The sequence below is a fragment of the Nothobranchius furzeri genome, chromosome 6 (assembly GCF_043380555.1).
Source record: "Nothobranchius furzeri strain GRZ-AD chromosome 6, NfurGRZ-RIMD1, whole genome shotgun sequence".
NCBI classification, from domain to species: Eukaryota; Metazoa; Chordata; class Actinopteri; order Cyprinodontiformes; family Nothobranchiidae; genus Nothobranchius; species Nothobranchius furzeri.
In genome coordinates this window covers 51,564,867-51,583,861 of record NC_091746.1, presented here as the reverse complement: position 1 = coordinate 51,583,861, position 18,995 = coordinate 51,564,867, and the positions used below count along the sequence as shown (strand labels likewise).

The 18,995-nt window shown below is 40.9% G+C and overlaps 2 protein-coding genes across 5 annotated transcripts in view; one reads left to right on the top strand and one right to left on the bottom strand.

The window, feature by feature from the left end:
• Positions 1–9,870, top strand: part of aak1b (AP2 associated kinase 1b) — a 30,956-nt gene extending 21,086 nt beyond the window's left edge. For 3 of the 4 annotated variants that reach the window (XM_015941335.3, XM_054744292.2, XM_070552303.1), the window contains 2 exons: positions 296–403; positions 8,179–9,870. In XM_015941335.3, the coding sequence (XP_015796821.3) occupies positions 296–403; positions 8,179–8,840 (770 nt within the window). In that variant the 3' untranslated portion in view covers positions 8,841–9,870. Of the gene's footprint in view, positions 1–295; positions 404–667; positions 3,910–8,178 lie in introns of those variants that run through there. The other variant, XM_015941340.3, reaches the window with a different exon arrangement.
• A 3,667-nt stretch (positions 9,871–13,537) lies between these two features.
• The window catches only part of LOC107373148 (anthrax toxin receptor 1), a 29,285-nt gene continuing 23,827 nt past the window's right edge, over positions 13,538–18,995 (bottom strand). Inside the window, exon 18 of the mRNA XM_015941322.3 lies at positions 13,538–18,052. Coding sequence (XP_015796808.3) covers positions 17,681–18,052 — 372 coding nt within the window. The 3' untranslated portion in view covers positions 13,538–17,680. The remainder of the gene's footprint in view (positions 18,053–18,995) is intronic.

Sequence of the window (18,995 nt, the reverse complement as noted above, 5' to 3'; positions counted from 1 at the left end):
GAAACCCGTCTATGGGAAAGCTTTGATTCCTCTCCAGGGAAATTCAGATCAAACGGCACATTCAGCTGATGGATAAAGTCACTGAAAAGCATTGATTATGTTTGTGCTGTACTTAGTCCTGCAGAAGCACTCGATGTGTGTAGGTTTGGTGTTTCTACAACTAAGTGACGATGTTTGTGTTTTAGATGTCTGATCGTTGCACGCTGACGAAATTCAAATGAATATAGCTGGAGAGCAGCAGATGTTATAAATGAAGCATCAGATAATCATCCCAACCTTCTTCTGCTCTCTGCAGTCTCGTCTCTCCTGATCTCAGACTTGGAGGCCCAGCAGACGAGTGCGGAGGCAGCTACAGAGGATGAGTTTGATCCTATTCCTGTCACGGGGCGGAAAAACTCCCAAGGTAGGTGTTTTTTTTAAGTTTCTGGATAGAAGTGTAGGTAAACTGAGACCTCGGCTGTTCTGATGTACTAAATGAATTCAAAAATCTCTGATTAGAAGTAAAAAGTGTCATTTAAGAGTAGCAACTCTTTCTTTCTCAATCTTTGTTCTATCCCTCTCTTTGACTGCTCTGTTTGCTTGTTGTGACTCCTCTGCTCCTCCTCTCCTCTGTTTGTCTGTACTCACCCCCCACCCCTTCCCTCCCATCCCCTGTCTTTCCGGCCAGTTTCAGGAGGCCACTCGCGCAGTAACAGTGGCGGCTCTGAATCCAGCCTGCCCAGCTTGGCCCGCTCCCTGCTTCTGGTGGACCAGCTCATCGACTTGTAGACGTCCCCCCCTCCCTCTCGTAGAAGTCGTAACTTTGGATAACTGTCAGCGTAGCATAACAGCTATCAACACAGCTAACCCCCCTCTGCTCCCCCTGACCTTCATCTTCCTCACTTTTCAGCGCTTCTTCATTTCTGCTTTCTGCTGCATCGATGGCATCATCTGCTTTCTCCTCATCTCTCATCTTCTCTCTCTCTCTCTGTCTCTCTCTCTCTTTGTTGTAGTCTATGTGCATCTTGTCCATCTAAAGAAAAAAAGTGACAAATTGACCATCTGTTCTACAGAGTAAAGTTAAAAATCTTATCAGTTTGAAGAAATCAGCATTATTTCTACTAGCGAACAAGAAAAGATCATTGTTGTAATGTATAATAAGCATAGTTCTAAGTGGTCGTAGTAATCGTGCACAAGTGAAAATTGTCGTCGTTTGCCTCTTTTAAATTGTCCTCCCTGAATTTATTTGCACATTTTGAAGGGAAAAAAATAATAGAATAATTAAGTGACCATTCATTCAGACAAGGTTTGTTTGTGTGAAGAGAGCGCAAGTTCTCTGAGCGTTGTTTTGCCCGATACGCGCAGACTCATAAATGTTGTTTTATCAGAGCAACAGGTTGACAAAAGTACCAACATTTTAGCTGCTGTAGATTAGATTGCAAAGCATCAAGATGAGTCACAATCTGGAAGCAGAACAGCCATCAACACGCAACGCTGAAGTGCCATAAAGTGGCTGTGAATGAGGCGGAGCTTCAAAACACAGCAATGCAAATCCAGCCATACAGTATGAAGGTGTCTGTTTGGCCTGTTTCAGCTTTTCTTCTTGCTCATTTCGCTTCAATAAGGAGAAAAAGTTGTGTTGGAATTAAATCGGGGTCGTTTAAATGCATCAATAGCAGCGTGCCATATCAGTAGAGAGTGCATGAAAAATAATTCAGTAAAGCAACGATAGAATAGGAAATAACAGAAAAAACAGTAGCATTTATACATAAACAGAACTCACAAAGTCGTGCTGTTTCTTGGCTGTGATAAAAACTCTATTTATCTATTTTTGCAACACATTAGCATTTATTTGTTCAGTCCCGCCCACATTCCTCCCATTTGTTTACTCCTAATTTATGTAAATACATTTCTGCAGGCTCTGATCCAGACCGTTCACCATCGTCACAAAGCTTTACCTGTGGAAGACATAGTGCTTTTTCTGTGAAACTGATGTATGTCGCATACATACATATATATATATATATATATATATATATATATATATATATATATATATATATATATATATGAATGACATTGTTTTCCTGTTAATACATGTTAATATGAATAAAGTGTTAAGAGAATGAATGTAAGAAAAAAATAGTAGTCTATATTAAAAATTGATCTATTATTCTTAACATCCTAATTGTTCAATAATATTGAACATTCTATAAATATTTCCTTCCTCTGTGCAGAATTGTGTGCTAAGATGATTATTTTTTCCCTTCTTCTTGGTTCTATTTACTCATGGACATGTATAGATGATAGTCTAACCTGGAGGATTGGGCGTAATCCCGTGTCTTATTCCAACCCTGTGAAGAGAAAAGTGACTTTATGTATGTTTACATGGACTGATGAAGGATTCTATTTTTATTCGGACTAGTCTTTTCCTAAGGGAAGAGTTTTATGGGTTTGAGATCCCGTCTTGTTTCGTTAGAATTTGTGCTTTTTGAGGTTTTAGTGATTCATATCGAGAAGCATGGACGTGCTGTTGAATGTTACGTTCCTGTGGGTAGGTGTGTAGTATTTTTATAAGTGTGTGTGTGGATGTGTTTTTGTTTAGTTTTGTGTGGGCGGCAGTGATCAGTTTGTCATTAAATGTCCCCCGAAAGCACAGACCCCACCCACCCACGCTGTCCGTTCCCTCCTTAATTCTCTCAGGTAGTCAGAGCTGCCCATGTAGCATGCTGACTTACTGCTGTCCTCTAGACGTCTGCGTTTCTTATTACGGTTTACAGAACTGTCTGGTGTTTCACGTGTGAGAGGGGCTCTGTGAGGTGTGCCGGTCTGAAGGCGGTTATCACACAGCGTTACAAACACGTGGAGGGTTGGAACGGATCTGCTCCAATCAGCACAGAAGTGCTAGAAATGAAGATGGCATGCTTCCAGTGCATGATTTAGGCTACCTTCGTCAGCTTTTATCCGTGTTGTTGTTTTTCAAAACAGGACTTGGAAAAAGCACACGAAAAACTCTTGGAGAGAGATCTACTAATAACAGGAAGTTAAAAAGCTATAAACTTATCAGGATATAGTTTCAACTACCTGTGCGCAATATCATCTTAATTATAGTCGGCATGGGCAACCACTGTCCCGAAAAAAACGATCTTCAGGTCTCGAATCTGAGAAAAATGCCAAACGCTAATATTTCATCACAAAGGGGGGCTCTAGGCCAACATTAGGGGGGTAAGGGGTCTAGGCCAGCAGCTCTGTTAGAGAGGTACCTTTGTAAGAAAACACCACAAAAATACTTTTAACGATTTCAAGCTGTAGTGAATAATTACAACAATGTGTAACAAAAATTCAGTGACAGTTGCTTTAGATACAACAGCTTTCACTATACATAACTATCTTGCCAAAAATACATGATTGGAGTTATTTGTTTCAGTGACAACATGAAACAATTTCTCAGCATCTCTTTTCAGTTTGATCTCCTAAGCTTGGTGTCACTAGAACCGCCCTTGTTTCATCCATCTCCTCGCTACAATGTTGACCATCGGAAAGTCTTTCCTGTCTTTCCTTCATGAGTAATCGAAGGATTTAGGTCCCGTTTGCGATCATCCCAATCTGAACAGCTCAGTCATTCCCAGAACTGTTTGAACCTATGCAACTCCCGAGCTTTCCCCCCCGTAAATGTTGGTGTGCTGTTGTGATCACTAAAGTCAAGTTAGACGAGAACCTGATGTGAAACAGAAGCCCACAATTTTTTTTTTGTTTATTTATTTTTGCCAAAAATAAAAGCTGTCAATGATGTGATCAAGTGTTCTTGAGATGCTCTTGTCATTTTGGCCCAAACCTGTGTCAGAGCTGTGGAAAAGTGTGCTCCTATTTTTGTGAGATGACTTCAGAATTATAAAGGGATGGCAAATAAAGTCTAAATGTGAATGTCCACATGTTGAGTTTTGATTCTTTAAGCGTGTAACTTTGTCCTCGGTGATCTCCTGTTTGGATCAGAATGTTATTCAGTGGTCTATTTCAGTAACTTCTACAGTTTTACCCAGAATGTTGTGTAGAAATGTAGATTTTAAAGGTATTTATTTCAAATTCATCTTTATTCTCAAGTGAACATTTTTAAAGAAGAATAATTATAATTCAAGAAGGTTTCAAATCAAAACAACCAGCCCCACTTTGGGCAGGCATGTCCCAAAGTGGGACCTGGGGGCCATCTGCAGCCCTTTGAGGGATTTTGTGTGGCCCTGGGAGCAATTCTAAAACAGTGGAATTGTGTCTCCAACAGGGTGTTGATGTGTAAATAGTTTATACTTCATTTGTTTAGATTTCTACTCATATAAGCCATATTTATGTTTATTAATTTATTAAACACTAGGGATGCACATTTTCCAAAATTTCTTTGAACAGCTATTGATGCCCCTTAACGGTTAATAACCGGTTAACCGGGACTAAGCCTGTTACATTTATGAAAATGTAGAGAGAGTGGGATGACAGCTGAAATATCCGTCAGACTCAGAACTTGTTGTGCTTCTTGTGATTCGTGCTTAGAAGCACAATCTGGAGGCAACAGTTTAAAATAACACTTTAGTTTGCTGCACCATGTCCTGCCAGGCTCAGCGCTTTGATGTGAGGCTTGTGTTCCAAGAATGAAATAACTATAAATCTCTCGCACGCTGTGCTCTTTGCTAACTGCTACGTGTTTGAGCACATTTGTTTGGTCATGTGATGAGCTAATTTCTTCTTTTGTGGTTGCCCAGTAAACTCATTTGATAGTGGTGCTCTTGCGCCATCTAGTGGCAAATAATGCATTACACCCCAGCACAGCAGAAGGACCAGAAGCAGTTAATCGAGCAAAACTATTTTACACAATTACAACATTAACCGGTTAACTATGTACATCACTATTAGACACTTTTATCCAATGCAGTGCAAATAGACTAAATTAAATTCTAAATAAAATCATTTTTGAAACGTGAACATTTTAAACCCAAACATTATAGGGAGCCTAAGCCACTTCCGCATCATGGGTCCCTGGAAGAGCGAAAAAATGAATGCAAGTCAATGAGGCTAAAAACACAATTTTCTAATTCCGCTTGTTTTGTGCCATGTATTTCACATGATGTCCGTGAATTTTATACACACATTTTGATACCAAGAACGTACTTATTTTCAAATGGGGGCAACGATATTTTAGGTTTTGTGTGAAAATAAGTCCAGAACTACAAATGTGCTTCACGAAAGAAGAAGAAAAGATCTTTTCTATAGCGTCTCTCAAGATAAAAATCACGAGGTGCTTCACAAAAACAAAAAATGTTAAAGATAAAAAAGAATTTAGAAAATGATTAAAATATATTTTAAATGAGCAAAAAACAGACAATTGTGATTAAAAATGTAAAGAAAGAGAGTGAATAGGAAACAGGGAAATCAGTGGATCCTGAGGAAGGTGGAATAGGTAGGGTGAGCAGAACAAGGAGAGGGTGAAGAAGGTCACACCAAAGCCAGCTTGAACAAGTGAGTCTTCAGCTGCTTCTTAAAGGAGACCACTGAGTCCACTGATCTCAGGCTCAGGGGGAGAGAGTTCCAGAGTCTGGGGACCACAGCAGCAAATGATCTGTTACCTTTGGTCTTTAGCCTGGTGTGCTGCACAACCAGCAGGCTTTGATCACTGGACCTCAGGGACCTGCTGGGGGTGTAGGGACTGAGAAGATCGCCAATGTAAGATGGTGCTTGTCCATGTAAGGCCCTATAGACCAGCGGTCTCATTTATCAAATATTGCATAGAATTATTACCAAAACCGTACTTGAGCTCAGCACACACTTGTCACAGACACATGACATTCTGTCTCAGTCTGTCCCCCTGCTGATATTCTGCACTTCAAGCTGTGTGTGTGTGTGTGTGTGTGCGTGCACACGCCCGCACCCTTGTGCGTGTGTGTGTGTATGCACCCTCGCGTGTGTGTGTGTACGTGTGGGGGGTCTTGTTCTGTGTGAAAACGAAGCAAGTGATAATGCTGCAGGATTTCATAATTTTATTCTTCTCAGCAGCAGCGCTGCAGGTGCTCTCCATGTCCAAAATGTGCGTAAGCAAGACCCTTAGTCAACTTAAAGTTGCGCACATTTTTCCGCTATGTTTTCTTTGCTAAATCCCAAAGTTTGCATGGAAAGTTGCTTACGCAGTTTTCCGACCCCGTTTTGTGCGTAAGCAAGCTTGATAAATGAGGCCCCAGAACTAGAGTCTTGAAATGAACCCTGAGGTTGACTGGCAGCCAGTGAAGCTGGAGGAGAAGCGGGGTGATGTGGGTGTGTTTGGAGGACTTGGTCAGAAGCCGAGCACAGGCATTCTGAACCACCTGTAGATGGTTCAGGGAGGTTCTGCTCAGACACGTGAAAAGAGAGTTACAGTATTCTAAGCGTGAGGAGATGAAGGTGTGGATAACAGTCTCAAGTTCAGAGTGGGACAGAATGGGACTCAGCTTAGCAATGTTCCTGAGATGGAAGAAGGAAGAGCGAACAAGAGAACTGACATGAGAATCCAGGGTGAGAGCTGGGTCAAAGGTCACGCCAAGATTCCTGACAGAAGGTTTGGTGTGAGAAACAAGCTGACCAAGAGAGTCTCTGACTTTGGGAACCAGCTTGTCTGGGGCACAGATGAGGATCTCAGTCTTATCTTCATTCAGCTGAAGAAAGCTCCCAGCCATCCAGGTTTTAATAGTCTAAGCAGGTGTGTAACAGCTGCAGCTTAGACAGGGCAGATGTACAGTTGGATGTCATCTGCGTAAAGATGGTAGGAGATTCCTTTGAAGGAGCTCAGGATGTGCTGAAGGGGAAGCAGATAGAGGAGTAAGAGCAGAGGCCCCAGCACAGAACCTTGTGGGACACCATGGGCAAGTGAGGTGGTGGAGGACCTAAACTTGGAGACGGCCACAGAAAAGGAGCGCTCGGAAAGATAAGAGGAGAACCACTCCAGAGCAGATCCTGATAGGCCTACCCAGTCTCTCAGCCTCTCCAGTAGCAGGTGATGGTCAACAGTGTCAAAGGCTGCAGTCAGGTCCAGCAGGACCAGAACAGAACAGTCCCCTGCATCACAGTGAGTCAGAAGGTCATTAGAGACCCTAAGAAGAGATGTTTCAGTAGAATGAGCTCTACAAAAACCTGACTGGAAGCTATCATAGATGTTATGTTCATCAAGAGCAGCTGTGAGTTTTTTAGCCACAACCTTTTCCAAGATCTTGGAGATGAACGGAAGTTTAGAGATGGGTCTGAAGCTGCTATGGAGAGAGGCGTCAAGACTCGGTTTTTTAAGAAGCGGGTGGATTACAGCATTCTTAAAGTAAGCAGGGACCTGACCAGAGACCAGAGAAGCATTAATTATAGAGAGCACGCTGGGACCGATGGACTGAAAAGCACTTTTTTAACAAAGTGATAAATGATAAATGACCCGGACTTGTGTAGCGCCTCTCAGAGTAAGGACTACACTACAGTGTATCATTCATCAATTCACACACACATTCACACACTGATGGTGATGAGCTACGATGTAGCCACAGCTGCCCTGGGGCGCACTGACAGAGGCAAGATGAGGGTAAGATGTCAAGGGGCCATGCAGAGGTCTTCATAGAGTTAACTAGTTATCACTGGACCTCAGGGACCTGCTGGGGGTGTAGTGTCGTCATCGAACCAGACATGGAGAAAATTGAGGGAAAAGAGCTGTAAGTTCAGCAAACTTCCCACAGGAGGAAAGAACCACCATAAATCTGGTCATTTGGTAAGTAGCGGCTACTTTGGGAAGAGGAAATTAGGTGCTGACGTCACATATGCGACGTGCCGATTTCTAGTTTGTAGTCATGCTAATTACGAACTTTTACAAGCTGATAAATCTCAACGTGCGTGACTGGTATGGTTGAAACACCCGTCGTTACTTTTCATTTAAATTGCATTACAATCTATGTGCGATCCAGGGCGTAAGGCAAAGCAGATTATAAAATAGCATTTTTAGCCCCGTTGACTTTTTCATTCTTCGGGGACCCATGGTGCAGAAAGACTCACAGCAGGACACTTTGTGTTTCGGTCTCCTTGATTTAGTTTAAAGCTTCCCTTTTTGTTGATGTTTAAACAATTTTATGTAAATAAGAATAAGAAGTGTCATCTGAGTGTAAGATGCTGTGAACCACCCTGTCTGACGATGCTTCTGCTGTTGTTTCCACTCAGATCTGCAGAGGGAGCCCAGCTTTAACAAACATCAAGCCTCTGAGTCTGCAGCTCCTGAGCTTTTTACAGCAGAGAATCAAAAGCAGAAGATCCACCAGAGCACTGCTCTGTGTGTTAATACTAAACACATGCATCTATCAGATGCCTGGAGCCCTCTAAACCACCCTCTGCAAACTCATTCTACCAGTTTCATACCTGAAAACCACAATTCCCAGTTCCCACCTTCAGCTAGCCCAACAGCATCTGATGTCTTCCTGCTGGCTCCATTTAACCCTCCAGGAAAAGAATCCTCCGTTCCTGCAGCTCATAAACCTGCAGAGACATCTGACATTTTCCTCCAGGCACCGTTTGGCAAGAGGCAGGAAACCAACCGATCCGCCCCCACCGACTCTCACACATTTAGGCCCAGTATGCAGCACATAGAGAACTGTAACCATGTCTTGGTTAAAGCATTGCCCCCTCTGAGGATCCTGCACAGGGAGGCTCCTCTGCTCCAGCAGCCGGTGGCCGTGCACCGGGTCGTCTCCAGGATCGGTCAGCAGGCCGCTGTGGGCTCCGTGGCCGTGGGACCGCTCCATTCCTGGACTATCGCTGGGAAAACTCAGAATGACCCCTTCACTGCTGCACCTTTTCAACCAAGATGCTCTCAAGGGAAACCTTGATTGTTATGTGATTTCTTTTAAAATGTGCCAAGTTGGAATATTTTAAACAAACATTAAGAGGCCAAAGTACAGTTCAGATGCAGTATTAAAGAGGTCAGATTTAGCTTTTAATATTAATGAAGTCATTATTTTAACAAGTTTTGTTCCACTTCAGTCATGTTATCTGCTTTTTGTCGTCACATCACCATGTCAGCACCAACGGGCTGAACTTTGACTTGATGAGAATATTCGTCTAGGATCTGTTACATCTTATTTATGGACATCGCGTTTTCCTAAAAGCTTAATGTCATATTTTTTACACTCAAACACTTAGTTTTATTAGTCTTAAGAAGACAATAAATCTGAATATTTTCATGTTTTATAACAGAACTTATCAGCAGCTTGACATTTCTGGCTGAAAGTCTTTTTCCAGTTGTTTACGTTTAATGAACAGTTTGTCGCTTCATCGTCGGCACCAAACTTCATTTTTATCAAGCCAAAGGAATCTGTGTTGGAGGTTTTTTGCTGAAAGCACATTTTTAGTTTCATATCATAAAATCCCAAATGGCTGGTCACTAGAGAGCAGCGTGTAATCAGTATTATGTGATTTTAATCATCTTGTGCTCAAGCTATGTTCTTAACAGATCATTTCCTTTGATTGGAGCGAACACTTTTACATCTTGTGAAATCGTTTTGGATAGACTTTTCTTCACATTTCGTCCAAGCTGAATGTTTCTATTTTTTTCATTTTGTTTCTGATGTTTCTTGATATTTTTTTAACCGTGCTGCCTTACAGAGCCTATTTTGTAATGTAAAGTCAAATGATTACATCTATACATTGTAATTCTAGTAATGAACATATAAAGCAGTTACTAGTCCTCACTAGATGATTTATCATGATGCCTTAAAGGTACAGTATGATAAAGTGAGATTTGTACTGTGAAATAATCCCAAAACAGTCTAATTTCTCAATCATGTTGGAAGGAACCTTATACTGAAACTGATATGTTGTCAGTTTTTCTCCTTTCAAAATAAAGGAATGAGAGACTTCTGTTTACTATCATTTGTAACTCGACTTCGGCTAGCAAAAAGCTACAGAGTTGTTTAAAGAACTGAAGCCAGTTACAAGAGTGACCCCAAAGTTTTTTCTTCCCTAAGAAGCCATCTTTTTGTTTTACTCTAGTATCGGGTAAAGAAGGCTACAGGCTAACGTTGAGCTAACGGTGCTAACAGTGAATTAGTCTGCTATAAAAATATCTCGAGCTACTTTTGCCAGCAACTCAATATTACAGTGAAACGTGTGTGAAATGAATGAGTCAGACGTGGGGTTTTACTTCTGTTAATGAGTTGTTCAGAGTTATAGTAAGCTAACAGCCAGACTGTGGGTGTTTCTCAATGTCAAGGAACCTTGCCTTGATGTCTTGGCTCCGCCCCAGTTGCCTAGGAGATACGTCATCAGGAGCCGTCAAGACGTGTTCCAGTCGGTTCCAATGTTCATGTTCTACCAAGGCATGTGTTCTCCGTTTGTTAGCTGTTTAGCTAACTGAGCAAGGACACACGGGAGGTGTCTTATAGCCTAGCCTTGGTCAAAAATTACCCACAATGCACCGCGGTATTTTCTAAAGGACGGCGGATAAGAAACCGGCAGCTACTTCGGGGACAATTTTCAAGTTAAAACGTAAGTCAGCTAATTTAAAATATTTTTTAGATCCAAAGAAGTTTTCTATTGTTGGTTAGTTGCTTAGTAGTTGCAGCTTCGGTGGCTAGCGGGTAGTAACTCGCTTATATTTTTTATTTAATAAACGTATACACAATTTAAAAAGTAAAAGTCTTGTTATATATTTATATTGAAACTAATACATATAAAATATAACATTATCTCCCGTGTCACATGATGGAAGCCGCGGTCACGTGATGCCCTCGCAAGACATCGCCTCGCAAGGCAAGGCGGCTGGACATTGAGAACCACCCTGTTTAAAACAATACTTCCTCTTACCGTAATAAGTGTAGTAAGTGCTCCCTACCGTAAAACACCCAAGAGTGCTAGCACCAGCTATAAAATTGTAGTTATCTACTTGTCAATTAACCTTGTATGACTTGTCTTCGCTTGTTATCTAGAATAATCTGGTGCTGATCCCTAACTGGCAACAGCCATGAGACACACGGAACAGGAGTGGGAGAGACTGCAGGAAACAAATCTGACCACAGGATGTCATCTTTATTCTTACACACTGCACCTTTAAGATGAACGGACTATAAATTATTATTTTTAATAGTTTTCTCTTGAGTTTTATAGTATAGAGCTGATTATTATTATGTAGTTAGAAACACCTGTTTTCCAACATGACAAATCTATAAGGATTCTAGTGTTGTATCCACGTTAGTTTTGCTGCATCATAGTATGTTTGTCTTCACCTCAGGTGGTCTAGGTGTCCAAGGTGTCCATGGCAACTGCCTGCTCATATTTAACTCCAACAGTCACACAATACTTGAGGGATTTTATCCCAGTGATGAAAGTATCCATGATTTAATCGGAAATGTGCTGACCGAATAATCTGATCTTTAAGGTGATTTTTCTTTAAATAAAACCTTTTTGTTCTTGTTGTTTTTAAAGACGTATTGTTATCAAAGTAGTTTTGGCATAACATGTTGTTTTTCCGTGAAACATTTATTGTTTGTTTTCATTTGATTGGTGAAACAAATCCTCAAAACCTGAGATGACCTTTTGCAGCAGTTGTGATACAAAAATACCTGAAACACAAGTGTGTTAAACATAAGCCACTTGTTTTTATTCTTCAGGAGTTTGTGGAAAATGTTCAGCGTGAGCCAAACTCTTTCCACCTTCGTAAACATCTCTGAACGGAAAGGATGAAATGATGGTTTTAGGATAAATCCTCAAGTCTGTGTGCATGCCTCCACTCATGAACTGACAGAAACGATAAACTTATTACCTCTTAAAATCTCCAGCATCTTTGCTTTGGCAGCCATTGTTATAAAGTTAACATTTTTTCAGACAGTTTTTCCATCGTATAGCTGAATTTTGTTTGTTTGTGCTTCGTTGAGCTCACCAGTCTCAGATCAGAAAATCTGACCTTTAACATTACTGTGTATAAAAATTATATACATGTATCAAACAAAAACTTGTGGAAATGAGGATTTATTTTTAGCATTGGAATAGGATGCAGCTGACCAACTACTCTGTGGCATGTTACATAATGTCGACCTCTGGTTACCATTAACATTAGAAATCCTAATGTTTTAATTCACCGCTTCACCAGTGTGTTTTTCCTGTTTGTGAGAAGAACCCCTCCTCCGTAACCAGGTTACTGGTACAGAAGCCTGGAAAGGCCAGAATTCCTCAAACATTTTTTTTTCCTACTGGCTGATATGAATTAATAGAATAGAGTAAATTTTATTAGTCCCACAGTGGGGACATCCACTCATTACATCAGCACATACACTTAGAGAAACAGATTACAGGTAAAACTGAGATTCCAGCCATGTTTGCTTTCATAACTTCAATAACTTCATGCTAATGACCCACATGAACATAATCCTCTGTTTAGTGGATGCAATTACATCAATGAAGTTATCTTAATCCTCTCAGGCTCAAAATAAGTTTTGATAAAACGACAAACAACTAAGTCCTTCAGGGGTACTTCTGAGTTAAAAAATGCTCATCAAATACGTATGTGGAGTAACCAGGTAGGTAGGTTTTAATGTTGCAAATCTGCAATGCCTGCCTCCAGAGGGTTAAACGTGAAATATTTTTTTTCTTGGCAGAAATAATTACTGGTAATACTATGAATGACATGATAATGCCCACTCCTAGATGGAACTTTTTAAAAATGTACATTAATTATAATTAAAAGGTCCTGTGTGACATTTGTGACATGTTGCTGTAACTCTTTACTGCAGATAGATAGATAGATAGATAGATAGATAGATAGATAGATAGATAGATAGATAGATAGATAGATAGATAGATAGATAGATAGATAGATAGATAGATAATGTGAAGAAGTTGAGGAGAGTTGGATGTTAAATTTTCCTCACTAGAAGAAAATTTGTATTAAACAAAGGTCAACTCTCTCCGTAAAGTCAGAGGTACGGAAGAGGATTAGGGCCACTGAAAAGAAAAAAGGAAAGAAAGAGACTTTTTCCCCAGAAATCCCTGTCAGAATTACAAGAATAAAAGTCTAAATTCTGAAAAAAAAAAAACATAATTTTGAGAAAAAAATTTGAAATCTGAGAAAAAAGTAAGAATAGTCTTTCTTTTCTTTTTTGTCTTGTCAGTGACTTTATCCTCTTTCGTACACAGTAGAAATAAATAAATAAAATGTAGAGCACAAAAAGTCTCACTATTAATACCCCCCCCCCCCCTCTAAACGGTCGGTGAATTGTCCGCTCCCAGCCCCATGACCCCGTCTCACTCTTTGAAATGTTCAAAAGTTGGCAGCCCTGATCTTAATCTAACAGCTGAAATGTCTCCTCAAACTTAATTAATGTCTACAGGTGTGATTCATTACTAAATGAAACAAATCACCTGTTCCTGATCTAAAACATGCAGGAAATGTGCTGGAAGCAGACTGCTGTGCCAGGTATGTCAGCTCAATTGTTTTCTCAGCCTAACAAGGACCAGACTGGCACTCTGAAGTTTCAAATGTGGTATTCTGGCCACAGAGGGCAGTGCAGTCTAAGTAGCATTTCATTAACACTGTAAAGAGACATTTTAGCACATCAAGAAATCAAGCAAATGAATTAAATATGAGTTGTGTAGCATGGCTTTAAAAGAAAATGAAGATTATTGCCTCAAAGCTTCACATGTAACATGAGTTTTTATTTTTTATTTTTTTTTAAAGCTCATTTACTTTTTAGGTTTCACTTAAAAGAACATTTTGTTTTGCTCACATTAGCAATCTGGATGAAGTCATCATTAGTCATAATCTGTAAAGGCTGTCCAGCTTTGGAACATGTTTTGACAAAACATCCATTCATCCATTTTCTTCCACTTATCCGGAGTCGGGTCATGGGGCAGTAGCCTAAGTCGAGAGGCCCAGACTTCCCTCTCCCCAGCCACTTGGGCCTGCTCTTCCGGGGGAATCCCAAGGCATTCCCTGGCCAGGTGAGAGAGATAGTCCCTCCAACGTGTCCTGGGTCTACCTTTAGGCCTCCTCCTGGTTGGACGTGCTTGGAAAATCTTACCAGGGAGACATCCAGGAAGCATCCTAACTAGATGCTCGAGCCACCTCAACTGGCTCTTCTCGATGTGGAGGACTAAAAGATATTAAATATTAAACATTTAACATTTATACAGAAGTATCTTGTTTTCACATGAAATTAACACAAGATAATAAACATACATGAATCATTGCACATCATATTAAAACATGTTCATGAGACTGCTGACTTATCAGTAGCTAAGTTTACATGGGCTCAAGTAATTGGAATGAATGCCCTATCAGATCAAAAATTCTTCATGTAAACATGTCAATCGGAATATTGGGATCCGATCCGGCCCGATTGGAATAAAATTTCTTTCTGTTTGACAGGTGGTTTTGTCCGATCATCATTCCGATTGACATCCATGTACACATCCATTCAGAATGTTGGAGTAAAATAATGCCCACTGCGCATGTGTACAACTTCAGCGTGACATCCTTCCGCCTTTGCAGACGCACGGGTCAAGTCGAAAACATGGCGGGAGGTAAACTAAGGTGGTCCATAACGGGGAAATAAAACGTCAGTCAATGAACAAAGCTAGAGAATAAGAAAATAAAATGCAAGGGAAAAGCTGTGCGGACAAGACGATATTTGTTTACAACTCTGCGCATGCTCAACCTATTTCATCTGAGTGAATGCTTGGTGCAAGTATACTCACGGCATGATCGGATCATTTCAGTTAGTGTCCATGTAAACAGAGATTTGGGATTTCCAATTAATCAAGATTAGACTCGGACAGGGGAAATGTGGCACATGTAAACGTAGCTAATGACATCAGACAAATCTCAAATGTTTCTAACTTTTGACCCAGAATCTTTACTAATTTACTCTTTATGCATTTTATCCTATTTTATTCTTTTCCGATTATTTTATTCATTGGTTTTAGTGAATTAGTTTCTCTGACCCTTCCAAAGAAGGGTGGACTGGGACTACAGTTCAGCCCTGGCATTTTTCTGACCCGCCGGCCCTCGGAGTGGGGGTGGGGTCTCATAATCAGAATTACGAACTGTGAACTTTTCTCTTAATTATAACTTTGTTTTGGGGATACATTAGTTTCAAAGTCATTTTTGTGGCTTCCAAAGTCCATTTTAATACTTTTAAATGGTAGGTATGAGTCATGACTGTCAGTAATATTAACATTGAAACCCATGCACCATTGTGATTCCTTTTTCTCCAGTGGCAGACTTTTGCTTCCATAAAAGTGACTTAAATTTAAACTGCTGTGCTGAAACCAAAACATCTAATTTTCATAAGAAAATGTGTTATAATAAAGGAAAAGTGTAACTGTGACAGAATCAAAGCTGTGAATGTTTACATTAATGTTGATCATCTTAAGCCTGGCAAGCCAGGCTCCATTGACGGCTCTCGTCATGGGGCGGGTTTTGTCGTTGTCTTTCAAGCGATCTTGGCATGCTGCTGGACAATAAATGTGACGTACTCGCCGCTACGGATGTCGGTAAACGAGGCGGTCCACTGTTGAAGAAGGCAAACATATAGGTCCTTCTAAAAAAATTAGCATATTGTGATAAAGTTCATTATTTTCTGTAATGTACTGATAAACATTAGACTTTCATGTATATTAGATTCATTACACACAACCGAAGTAGTCCAAGCCTTTTATTGTTTCTAATATTGATGATTTTGGCATACAGCTCATGAAAACCCAAAATTCCTATCTCAAAAAATTAGCATATTTCATCCGACCAATAAAAGAAAAGAGTTTTTAATACAAAAAAGGTCAACCTTCAAATAATTATGTTCAGTTATGCACTCAATACTTGGTCGGGAATCCTTTTGCAGAAATGACTGCTTCAATGCGGCGTGGCATGGAGGCAATCAGCCTGTGGCACTGCTGAGGTGTTATGGAGGCCCAGGAGGCTTCAATAGCGGCCTTAAGCTCATCCAGTGTGTTGGGTCTAGCATCTCTCAACTTTCTCTACACAATATCCCACAGATTCTCTATGGGGTTCAGGTCAGGAGAGTTGGCAGGCCAATTGAGCACAGTAAGACCATGGTCAGTAAACCATTTACCAGTGGTTTTGGCACTGTGAGCAGGTGCCAGGTCGTGCTGAAAAATGAAATCTGCATCTGCATTAAGCTTTTCAGCAGATGGAAGCATGAAGTGCTCTAAAATTTCCTGGTAGCTAGCTGCGTTGACCCTACCCTTGATAAAACAGTGGACCAAGACCAGCAGCTGACATGGCACCCCAGACCATCACTGACTGTGGGTACTTGACACTGGACTTCAGGCATTTTGGCATTTCCTTCTGCCCAGTCTTCCGCCAGACTTTGGCACCTTGATTTCCGAATGACATGCAAAATTTGCTTTTGTCCAAAAAAAGTACTTTGGACCACTGAGCAACAGTCCAGTGCTGCTTGTCTGTAGCCCAGGTCAGGCGCTTCTGCCGCTGTTTCTGGTTCAAAAGTGGCTTGACTTGAGGAATGCGGCACCTGTAGCCCATTTCCTGCACACGCCTGTACATGGTAGAACTGGATGTTTCTATACTCCAGACTCAGTCCACTGCTTCTGCAGGTCCCCCAAAGTCTGGAATCGGTCCTTCTCCACAATCTTCCTCAGGGTCCGGTCACCTCTTCTCGTTGTGCAGCGTTTTCTGCCACACTTTTTCCTTCCCACAGACTTCCCACTGAGGTGCCTTGATACAGCACTCTGGGAACAGCCTATTCGTTCAGAAATTTCTTTCTGTGTCTTACCCTCTTGCTTGAGGGTGTCAATGATGGCCTTCTGGACAGCAGTCAGGTTGGCAGTCTTACCCATGATGCGGTTTTGAGTACTGAACCAGGCTGGGAGTTTTTAAAAGCCTCAGGGTTCTTTTGCAGGTGTTTAGAGTTAATTAGTTGATTCAGATGATTAGGTTAATAGCTCGTTTAGAGAACCTTTTCATATGCAAATTTTTTTAGATAGGAATTTTGGGTTTTCATGAGCTGTATGTCAAAATCATCAATATTAGAAACAATAACAGGCTTGGACTACTTCAGTTGTGTGTAATGAATCTAATATATATGAAAGACTAATATTTATCAGTACATTACAGAAAATAATGAACTTTATCACAATATGCTATTTTTTTAGAAGGACCTGTACATCCTTTAATCTAAAAAAGAACTTAAATGCATCTATCTGCTCCTGTTTGTAATTAAGCCCAAATCCAAATAGTCCAAAATTGATGTAAAGCCGTTTCAAACGAGCTGTCACCATCTTGTTCCACTCTGTTGCATCATCCCACCCACCAGACGAATAGAGGGCCCTGATTGGCCCAAAAAGCGGATTAAGCGCTGTGATTGGTTCACAAAGCAGATAGAGCGCTATGATTGGCCCACCATTATGGACCAATCACAGCTCTCTATGTGTTTGAAACCCCTATAGACAGCTGTAATTGGCCAGCCAGAATGCGGCTAGGGGCTTCAGAGGCTCCAATGGAGCGTTCCTAGACCAAACTTTGCAAAGCAAAAATTTTGTTTTCTAGGCTAGATCATCTTGACTTCTGAATCAAATCGCCCTTTTGGTTACACATCACGTGCAAATCATGAATAGTCAGTGATGTTACTGTTCTGATTGGACATGATTCAAGATCCAGTGAAAGGGTTTTAGTCTGTGATCAAGTTCAGATCTTTGTTCTTCAGTACATCTCATGATTGGGACGTGGAGGAGGCCGTGAGGGAGGAGGCGCCCTACAAGGAGGTGAGCACTCAGGTGGGGATAGGATGGAGCAGGTTGGAGATGGGGGAGCAGAGGACTTGTTGGTGTTGGCTGGGGGAAGGGCTCTGTTTGGAGGGGGGGTGTACAGGGGGCAGCTGCTGGATGAGGGAGGAGGAGTCGATGGCAGAGGGGGTAAGATGGATGTTGGAGAGGGAGGCAATTGGAGGCTGTCCTCGGACGTACGACGCTGATACGTGTGTGGCAGAGTATAGACAGGTGTAGAGGGCTGGTTGTAGATGGGGTAGCGGGGTGGAGGGTAGGACGGCCTCCGGGTGAAGTTTATGCACCTACCCTGTAAGAAAGGCACACAGAGAATCTTAATATTTCAAAATGTGCAAGAAATATAAGAAATCTGATTATTTCTTTTGGTAGAAAAAACTCAGTCACCAGAGCCAGCAGATGGAAAGAGCAAATTCCACTTTTATTGAGTGTCATTAAACAAAACAACATTTTTCCCACTGTGAGTGATGCATACTGAGGCAGGAAGACAGAAAACGATTCCTGCAGAGCAAAGCATTTCTCCAGACCAGACAGGAGTTTCTCTGTACCTTCATCTGTGACACTTGAGTTTCCCCAGTTTTGTTTTTCATATAAATCAGATTATGTTTAAAATGTTTGTTCATAGATCATTTTCAACACAGATAGGAAAAAAGATCCTCACATTACTCAGTATTAGACCTTTGTGATAGTAACTCATAATTTACCAAATCATAATCAAAACAAAGGTAGACACCAACAGAATATTGCAGGTGACTTTTTTGACAATAGGGGGCACTATTTCCTAAATATGAGAAGTCTAGAGATGTTTCTCAGTGTCAAGGTGCCTGACCTCGCTTCACCTTACCAGGCCAGGCACCTTGCTTGCAAGGACACTGTCCTTCCTTGGTGGAATAAAACGATTAAATGAAACAGACTTGCATCATGTGACACGGGAGATAACGTTTTATTTTATATGTATAAGTTTCAATAAATATATAACATGCCTTTTACTGTTTAAATTGTGTATATATTGGTTAAATTAAATACGTAAGTGAGTTATTACCTGCAAGCCACCGAAGCTGCAACTACTAAGCAACAAACCAACCAGTTAACTGCTTTGGATATTTAAAAAAAAAAAAGAACATTTCAGATATGACCCCAGTAGCTACAATTAGTTGACTTACATTTACACTTGAAATTTGCCCCCGAAGTAGCGGCTTCTGATCTGATCGGCTTCTGTATTCTGGGGAATTTTT